Source organism: Galeopterus variegatus, unplaced genomic scaffold (genome assembly GCF_000696425.1).
Source record: "Galeopterus variegatus unplaced genomic scaffold, G_variegatus-3.0.2 Scaffold3778, whole genome shotgun sequence".
In the NCBI taxonomy this organism is placed as follows: domain Eukaryota; kingdom Metazoa; phylum Chordata; class Mammalia; order Dermoptera; family Cynocephalidae; genus Galeopterus; species Galeopterus variegatus.
Window position 1 is genome coordinate 170,050 of NW_007729889.1, and position 10,313 is coordinate 180,362.

At 43.0% G+C, this 10,313-nt stretch overlaps 1 protein-coding gene across 1 annotated transcript in view; it reads right to left on the bottom strand.

Annotated features, from left to right (window-relative positions):
* Window positions 1–10,313, bottom strand: part of PCDH19 (protocadherin 19) — a 126,067-nt gene that overhangs the window by 85,014 nt on the left and 30,740 nt on the right. The window contains exons 3-4 of the mRNA XM_008585965.1: window positions 7,653–7,793; window positions 6,612–6,939 (exon numbers count right to left, since the gene is read on the bottom strand). Of these exons, the coding sequence (XP_008584187.1) occupies window positions 6,612–6,939; window positions 7,653–7,793 (469 nt within the window). The remainder of the gene's footprint in view (window positions 1–6,611; window positions 6,940–7,652; window positions 7,794–10,313) is intronic.

Consider the following 10,313-nt stretch of genomic DNA (forward strand, 5'->3'; position numbering starts at 1 on the left):
TATATAAGGACTACTTTATGAAAGAATCCACCACAGGGTTTCTTTGGTTAACATGGGGTCTAATTTACAAAACACTCTCTGGCTGCACAGCTTTTCAGGAACACAACTACCATCAGAGGTATACCTGCAGGTCCTCCTGGAGAACCCAGTCAGGTTTTCTGTTACATGACAGAAGGCACGTGGGAGCTGCACCAGAGGAACTACTGTCAAGCAAATTGGAGTCTAGTTTGTGTGCCTGGGTGAGTCATTTGCCTTTTCTGTAACTCCATTTTCATACTTTCATTTCATGAAATGTAACTCCATTTCACAGTGGAAACACTGGCACCTTCTGACATCTCTTCCAGGAATGCTGTGGAGCTGTGTGGTCCTAGCCAATATTTTTAAGTAAAATACTGACCTACAGCAATTGAGGTTTCAGCATCATCGGGGCCCAAGCTCCCAGATCTGGCAGAGTGGCTCTCCTGCAGCTGCAGGGCTTTCCTTATCATTCCCCTGGAGGGACACAGGGAGGTGCTAGCAGCCTGTGTACACCCACCAGAAGCTGAGTGACCCCACTATGCAGCCCACACAAAAACCACTCGTAACTACAGAACAGCCGAAGAGGAAATGTAACTTGAAGAGCATTTCCCTCTGCAAACAACTGATCCTCTGGGACTTTCACTTCAAGCCTCTCAATTGTTCGAAGTAAATGAGGCTCACATTAAAGGCCAGCCAGTCGCACATCAAGAAATCAAGCCTCCTCTCAGTGGGGGAAAATGGCCGCTCCAGAGCTGGCCTCCCACCTCTCACACACAGGCCTCTTGCACAAATGGCTTCATTTACCCACATCTGAGACATTCGATCCAGCCAAGCTTGGCCTCCCCTAAGCCCTGGAAGCTAAGATACCCACGCAGAGGGGTCAACATCTGAAACTCTAAGCATACACGTCAGATCCACGGCAGCGCCATAATTGAAAGACTCCAGTTTTGCCAGGAGGTGACTTCATTCTTTTTTAGTCCCCTAATTCCTAACAAGCAATGCCCCAGACCCCTAGCTTCAGCCCCTGGGCACAATATACCTAAGCCACAGCACAAACTGGGGCAAGGTTAGGGAGGGAGAAATCTGCAGCTCCTTCCACCTTGTAAGTGTGACTGACACAGAGGAAAACCAGGTCGGGCCACTGGGACCCAAAACAAGTGGTCCTCTGATGAGAGGAATTCCAAAGCCTCAGAACCCTCCCTGGAAAATGTCCTGCCTCCAGCTCCCTGGAGAAATCTCAGGATCATTAGCAAGCGCTCTGCCTGAACTCAACTTTACTGAAGGTGTATGGGGAGAGAGGTGATCTCTAAGGTAACCAGTTAATTGCCAATAAGGAATGATAATAATAAATTAGCAAATACTAATGTAAACTAACTCAGTTCTACAGCAGTTGCATGGAGACGACAGAGGAACGGTTTATTCTAGAACACATCTTGCAAGCAGATCCCCGCTGAGAAATGCACTGCTTCAGCTAGATGTGAAATGGGCCAGTAAGATACAGTGTGGGCAATGGGTGGTCCTAGAATGTAAAAAAGAAAAGAAAGAAAGAAAGAAAGAGAGAGAGAGAGAGAGAGAGAGAGAGAGAGAGAGAAAGACCCACTCACTGAAGGGTTTGTCTGTTTGTTTTAATTGGAGAATTGGAGGTGGTACTTTGGGTCATTTCCATTGCTATCCAAACCAGCCTCGTACCTGTTAATTTTCTAATGCTTTCTTAATCTCCTATCTGATAGGATTGTGATTGTCCTTAGCCCAGAGCTTCACTCGAATCACTGCAAATCCCTAACTTTAAAATTGTTTTAGGGACCAAAGCATGCCAAGCTATTTTTTTCTTTCTTTCCATCTTTCTTCAAAGCCTAGCTGATGTTTTGTTTTCATTATTTGCACTAGGATGGCCATGCATTCAGACTTTTTGTAAGATAATTGGAAGCATTCAATTTGGCCTGTCACACATGTCCTTGTTCTCCAAACTCTTCAACTGCTACTACACCGCTACTTATGAAGCTGTTGCATGAGTGACCATAGCAGACAGAGCACACCCACACACCCCTTAGGATGTCTCATATCAAAGACAACTACAGTTTACTGGCAAAAAGTATAAATCAAAAGAAAGAATTCAAGATTCGGAATGAAACCAAAATCTAAATCCCTATATACCTATGGCTAGAATTCTGGAACTTCTTACCTACTATCACTTCCTTAGAGTTGTCAGCTCTGAAACATTCAACATCAGAAAACTAAAATTAAGAACTGCCTCACAAAAGAGACTGGGTGTTTGGGCAATTACGTCCCTCCTGAAGGCAGGAAGAGGCCCCACCCAAGTCTCCATTCCCAGTAGAAGGAATGAGCTGCATTTTCTTCCTACAGCAATGACCAGGGTCCGGGTGACAAAAAGAATAATGCAGGAATGCTGATGTACAAAGGAATAACACTTTCCAGCATCTAGAGGCACCCAATAGGTGTGGCTCCATTGCATAAGACTGGAAGAAAAATTTGCCATACTAAGGAGACTCTCAAAAAAATTGCAATATTGTTAGAAAAATCTTAGCAAACTGACAAGCCTGTTATCTTTCTTCTCCATTCTCCTCTTTCAACCTCCTTTCCTTTATCTTTACTCTTTTCTTCCTCTCATACACACATACAAACATGTGTGCCCACACACACACACACATGTGCACTCGCATTCACTCACACATACACTAAGTATATGAACTAAATAAACCTGGATGCCAAGGAATGCAAATACCACCCTTCCATTTAAAATATTTAAAAGATACCTGACATCACTAATTCTACAAAAGTCTTCCCTTCCATAAACAGCAAAGGCATCCTCCACTTTCCTTTCTCAAATTTGTGTACAAAATCACAAAATCCATGTAGCTGATTTCCCGGCCAACACTGGAGGACAGGCAAATAACGATATACAATTCTACGCAGGATTATCTCTGCAGTACTAGAAGCTGAGTTCCAATTCTCTAGACTAGGGCAACATTCTCTTCACCTTACCTACTGAATGGTATTCAGAGTCACATTCCCTTTAGTTTCTAGAACCAGCAATGTTTGGATGAGGCTAGGTTTGCACACCAATGAAAGAGCCACCCTCAATTCAGCACCAAACCTTGAGAGCTACACAGTAAATCTTCATATAATACATGGCAGTGCTGCCATGGAAGGAGAAAGGTGTAGTACTGAGGAACCTACAAAGCAACAGGTGATTAGAAACTATTTTGTATTGCTTGCCAATGAAATCATTGTGGGTGATCTTAGCTCCTCAAATAGAGTACGAACTCTCTGAGGGCAGAAGTTATGCCTTATACTTACTTGGAATCCCCACGGTACCTGCCACACAGCTGAACACATAGTGGATACTCCAGCAATGCTTACTGATTTGATCTAATGCCTTGGTGATAAATTTCAAAGTACGATGGAGTAGAAGCAGCACACAGTAGTTCTGACTCCGCTTGTCGATAGCGCCATTGCAAGTATGCCCTGTATCTGACTCGACAGCTAATGAAGGGAGTGGGTTTGTCACAGGGCACCCCAGCAGAGGAACCTAATGTCTCGATCTGGAGAGTAAGAATGTGACATATGCTCAGGAAAGAGATGTTGTCCTGAATTGAAATTACCAGTCGACTTGTCTGTCTCCCTGTAAGCTCCCTGGGGTCAAGGATCAAGTGTTTTATTTTTGTGTCCCCAGCAAGTAGTACAGTGTCTGGCACATTCTAAATATGCAATAAATGTTAGTGGGTTGAATTAATGAACAGATAAAATAATGGTTTAATGATAATATGAAAAACAATGTAAGTGACATAATATGATTTAATAAAGAAATTTCCATAGAATCTTATATTTATCACATTATAGCACGTATCATTCCGTGCTATACTTGCTTAATAAATATTAATTTCTTGGATAGATTAAGTAATTAAGGAGGAAAATATAAAGAAAAGGTAGGAAATATACCGGCTTATTATTATCCTAGGAATGGAGAATGTCCCACTGCCCCCATAGTAGCATTTATCACTCCATTTTGCAAATCACCTATTTACTTGCTTGTCTCTCCCATTAGAGTATGCACTTCTTGTCTCTTTCATCTCTCTAATACCAGAGCCTAAGGCAGTGTTTTACAAAGAGTAGGCACTCAACAAATATCAGTTGAATGACTGAATCAATTATTCCTGCTCTTCTATAGATTTCACCGAACCTAAGTATTCTGCCTAGTCTTACATTCAGGGGCCTCCGGTATGGGAGAAAAGGAGAAGGGTCGGTTTCCCCATGCAGGACTTTGTGGCAGATGCAGGTTATGTGGCCTGGTCTATGCTCGGTTGTGAGTGGGCCTCTCTCTTTTCTGAATGTGTTAAATAAGGGCAGCATCTGGCTTTGTAAATTAGGCACAGTATAACAACTGAGACTTTAAATGGCTTTTCCAAATAATTAAAGAAATACTTTGTTTCACTCTGCCAGTAGGAGAATCTCAGAAAGGACACCAAGATCTTAGGTAAACCATGCAGACATAGTCATATGTCTCCTGCCTCTCCACATATTTCATAGACACCATGGTTCACAATTCTCTACTGCCTTAAATTTATTGCATAAGTGATCTCCAGCCCTCAGGATTCAATCCTTTCATCCGTCTCCACAAGCAACAGCACTGTCAGCAACTGAACCCACAACCTTGATGCCGTTCACCTCCATTGTTTAAATGATCAATATGAATAGTCTGGCCACACCACTTTGTAGGTCTTATCTGTATAGAACCAGCCTAAATTCCTCTTTGGTTATAAGATAAGTACCTAGGGAGATACATTCAGGTGTGCAAGCCATTACAACAGTGATTCACCAATTGTCTAGAGAAGAGGTCTACCATTTTAGGGGCACCATTGAGCCAGACCCTTTACATTACACAAGTAATATTATTCCTTTGAACAACCTTGCATGATGGGTGTGCCCATTTTGTAGATGAGGAAACGGAAACTCAAAGAGGTTCCATAGTAAGACGTGACACCCAGATTCAAAATATAGTCTTTCTGATTTCACTACAGAGCACACTACCTCTCCCTCCCCATTGCTGAACTATTAATGGTCCACAAGTAGTTTTCAAGTAGTTTATAGTCTGTTCCCTAGTAATAATTCACTGATGTTCATAATTATAACTGAGTCTACTGAGCACAATACTGGACTTTCAATAAACCCTTATTTATAGAGTTACAGATTGAAAATACTGGTGCTTTTGTGGTGGGCAGAATACCATCAGCTGCTCATTAAAAGCACTGCTCTTTGGTCCCATTAATGCAGGTGGGAATTATTTTTCAGGAACTAGGAGAAGCAATCAATGTAAGTGGTCGTAAGACCCCTTTACTCTATGAAATTGATACAAATACTGTGAGGCCATTTTATGCATGCCTCATAGTCCAGGTATGTTGGGCTGAATTATTTTTGAGGCAGGAAGGAATCACTGAAACGGCACTCGCCAGGGAGTATGGAGCCCTGTGATCTAGTCCTCCCTCTCTTGAAGACCTGCTCTGTGAGTATGAGTAAGTCCCTTAGCATCTTTGGACCTCTGTTTCATCATCTACTGAAGGGCAATCCATCAAGCTACCTGATTGTGAGAATCAAACGAGACAATGGCTGTGAAGGTGCTTTGAAAAATGGGAAGTGCTCTCTAAGCGTCAGTGTTCCTTTCATCAGTAGCCCGGAATGGGGCATACGCCTCCCAGTGCATCAAATTTCCAACCAAAACGGGACTTAAGGAATTCATGGAAAAATAAAATCAACTTCAGAACTGTTATTTATAGCCTTCCACCCAGCTACCCACCAGACATCACCGACATATCACCCTGGCACCCTGAAATATTTTAATAGCCAGCAAACATCTGACCACCGTCGTGTTTTTTTAAAATGTTTCCATTTGAAAACATTCATTCCCAACAAAGAGAAACATAGCTAACTCAAATGCATAGCTAATTCCTAAAATTTTCATTATTAGTAACAGTTTCAACCTCCTCAGCTGTCAGGCATTACCACCAGAACTGCTAAGACATAGCAAAGTGGCTTTTTAAGGTTTTTGCTTGCTTCCCTTTAACCAACCCATCCATATTCTCAGCAAGATGCTAGAGAACAGTAGCGTGATGAAAGAAAAAGTGAAAGAAGGCTTTAAGAGGCTGAGTCACTCTCACACTGGGAAACTGGCCCCTGAGCGTGTGAGCATTAGAGGGTTTTATCCCTTTTCAACACTACTTGGTGACTCTTTCTAAGCCACAACTGGCATATTGGTTCCAGTGGCTGTCAAGCACACCGTATTTGCAACAGGTGAAGCAAACTTGCATTATGCTAGGACACCACACAGAGATTTCAAGGGCTCAAGACCCCTGGGGTTCCCACCCAAATACTTACTCCTACACAAAGGCCCAATATACTGGGTTACCCTTTGCCCAAAGAAGCACTGGTAGCAAACCCTGAGTATGGAAATGGGCTTAGACAGAGAAGGTCTCCCACCCCTGCCAGGGGATGTTCCAGAACAGGGGCCCATGGTGTCCAGCAAGCAGCTCAAGAAGGAGGGCTGGGAGGACCCCACAGAGCCACTCAGCTGCACTCACCTCGGGCAGAGGCACACCGTTGATGATCAGGTCTGGCTGCTGGGGGCCCTGGCTATTGAAAGAGTGATGGTAGATGTGGTTGGCGCTGGTATTGCGGGTATTCTGGTTCTCCACATTCAGGAAAGTGCTCTCAGAGCGGCGGCAGCCCAGGGGCAGTGTCTGCTGGTGATAGTCGAAATAGTTGAGGGACGAGGTCAGGGAGGAGCAACTGACAACGTTCATCTTGTCTGTCTCCTCCACATCCCTGGGTACCAGGCGGATGTCATTCTTGCTGATTTTTTTCTTCTTGCTTGATTTCTTTTGATGCCCATAGGAGTACTCAGCAATTCTGTATGACAGAAAAGGCAGCATGAGTTGCTAACACCCTCCCAAACCATGCACTGAATAATAAACATTAAGCACCCCACAGGGTTGCACCCCATCTCCGCTCCAGCTCTTTATTCTGGCACATTACATCATCGGGTTTCTCCCTGTGCTTTTTACATGCGAAAACAAGCTGAGGGCCATAAAGTTCTCATAGTACCCTCCTACTACCACCACCACCACCACCACCACCACCACCGCCACCCCCTCCCCAAAGAAAAAAGTTTCTTTATTTTGGATTTGGAATTTTTCATTGTGAGTGGCCAGTGAGCAGGGGTGAGGGGACAGGGACATGGAAAGTTGAGCCTATGGGAGAGAAAGCATGAAAATGCTCAAATCTGGAGCTTCCCTGGAACCCAAAGGAACTCCTGGGTGAAATAAAAAGCAAGTCTCAATTTAACACAAGAGGAGATAGAGGGAAATAAAAAATAATCCCCTTCCAGTTTCTCCAGGTATTTGCCATGTGGCAAACACCTTGATCAGCTTCCTCTATGACTGACCTGATCAGTTTTGGACTGGTGGAGACCAGAACCCAGCCTTTGATGTCTCCTCAGCACCTCTCCTCCACACCCTCCTCCCTACCCTAACCCAGCTCCCTCTACTCTCCACCCCACCCCCTCGTCTCCTAGAGAAACCTGATAGCCAAACCCATTTGAATGAGGGGAAATGCCTTTTTACCTCTTTCCCCTTAGGCTCACTTTCTCCTCTGCCTTTTTGTCTTGCTCCTCGCTAATGGGAGAAACCGAGATGCAATGCAGACACTTGCTGTTTTGTCCTTTTATAAAACAGCCGAGGAGACAAGTGATGGTTAAACAATTACTGCAAAGGAATTTAAAGGTTAGTGCATTCAGCATCCTTCTCCATTCAGGTGTACCTACAAGCAGCTGTGCTGCAACTGGAACATAAAGAGCTCAATTTAATTAACACTGACACAGACCCAGCCACGTGCACCAAAGACACCAAGCATTAAGAGACTTGTCAGAAGAAATACATTAAAATGTAGCCAGATTCTCAAAGTCATTTATTACTTTGCACATAGTGATTGAGCTTATTGTTTGGAAATTCAATTTCTGGGCAACAATCAGCAAAACAATAGGGTTAATAAATAATACAGGTTGATCTTTACAAGGGAAAGTCTGTGCCTGTATTCTTGCTTGACAAAGCTAATTGTCTGAATACACAAAAGGAGCCCAATTCAAGCAGCAATTGCAGATCATCTTGCAAGTCTCATAAATGAATGCATTTCAGGGAGAGGCTCTGCAGAGGCTGAGAACAAGAAACCTCTGCCTAATCACATGGAAAGACATGATCCTGGACTTTAGGTTTCTAAAAAGTCTGAGCAGATGGAGAGATTGCACATCTACAGAGGCAAATTTTTGCTCTGTCCCTAGGATCTACCTAGAGCTAAGCAGTTGGGTTACCCCTCACCCTTTCGCTCTGTGCCCAGACAGACTTGCAGTGATGGCAAGCTGATGCTTCTGGGGCTTGGGAGCAGATAAAATCACCCAAACCCCAGGACTAGGGTTGATTTTCCTTTCTAATCTGTTTACAGACTCAATGGGCAGTTCTAATCATTTTGTTTACCCATGATGGGTAAGTTTGGCAATGTCCCATCCAATTATTCAGCTGAGGCATTCATTGCACAACCCTTTCAGTATTGACCAATTATTTAGTAATACTGTACTTGATTAATCCCAAACCATCACAGGGAACAGAGCGCTTTACAAAATACACATTTGGGAGAAGTTGGGGACCACTGAGGTTTGCTTCACCCCACCCCCCAATTCAAATGCTCTCCTCCCTGTTTAATGATTTCCCTGGCAAGCTCTCAGAAAGAGCTCTCATTTCTAGTCATACATCACCAAGAGGTGGCAAAGCCTTCAATCTTTGTTTCAAGCTGATTTCTTTTTCATCAAGGAAAGCGTCTTGTGCATTTACTTTATACTGAGAAAATGGCTTAAAAGGAGTCCCCCTATCATTATCTCTATATAAATAAAATTTTATTGACCCCACATTTTTCTCCTATAAAAATCGTCATTGGCAGTCACAGGTTTCAAAGGTAAGAGTAATATTAATTTCCATTTTTCCCATCTGAAATGACTCAGTGCTGAAGGAAAGAAAAGTCATGGCCATTTCACTAGTAACAGGATTAAAGCATTTATGAGGCATTGCAGCTGCTCTTTTATGGCACCTGATTGATATTCATGTGTGGTTAGCATTTGTCTACTAACTTGTGTAACGCAGAGAATAGTAAAAGGGAAACAATAATTGCATGGCTGTTACATATTCAGGGGGCTCTGATTCACAGAAGTGTGCATTTCAGATGGTGTCAAATATAAATCGGACCTACAGGAACATATTTTGACTGATTAACATGCAAGCACAAGTGGCACAAAAAACACACTGGATGTGTAGGTGTGTTGAAAGCACACACACACCTTCGTTGGAAATAGCAGCATCATTCATTTTCAGCAAACTAAAGAAACAACTTTTTTTCAACCGTTTCGATGAGACACTGCTGGAAAAAATTACATGTATTATAATAAATTGGAAAAATTACATATATTATACTAAGCTGAAAATGCTTAGACTTATTTGCTCTATCTAATTGTAAGGAAGGGCTTCAGCAAGACCTTCTAATGTGCTTATCAAGAAATCTTTAAAAAAAAATACTATGTGTCATTTGAGTTTCCACATTTCTCTTCTCTTCTCTCCTCTCCTCTCTCTCTCTCTCTCCCCTTCCCTCACTCTCTGCCACACACACACACACACACACACACTACACACACTTCAAGAGAAACTGTTAACACAATAGCCCATAGTGACATCCACTGGTAGCAACCAGATCTTAATGCCACAGCCCAGTCCCACATTAGAGGAAAGCACCATCAACTCCAGAAGACTGCTATTTTTACTGAAACATCTGGAGGCAAAGTCTTGTCCCTCACTGGGATGTTTGGTCTCCACACCACCAACCAACCAGATATTTGGAAACATACAGATATCTGAAAGAATTTCACTTTATATAACCAGATGTTTGGGGACCAGATACAAAACAAGCCAAGAATAGACTAAAAACACTAATCACCTGCTTCCCCACACACTCCTCTTCTCTCTTCCCCCTACTCTGTTTCCCATCTTAGACTCCCATTCTGAGTCTCTTTCCAGAGTTTATCTCTCTGCAAGAGGACAGGGCAGCTGCTAGCACTCCCTCTCCTTTCAGTACCTGTCCCCAAAACACTGTGACCCTGAAAATCAAGTTGTGGTACTTGGTGATTTTGCTGAAAATATGAATCAATCTTAAAACTCTCTCTCTCTCTCTCTCTCTCTCTCTCTCTC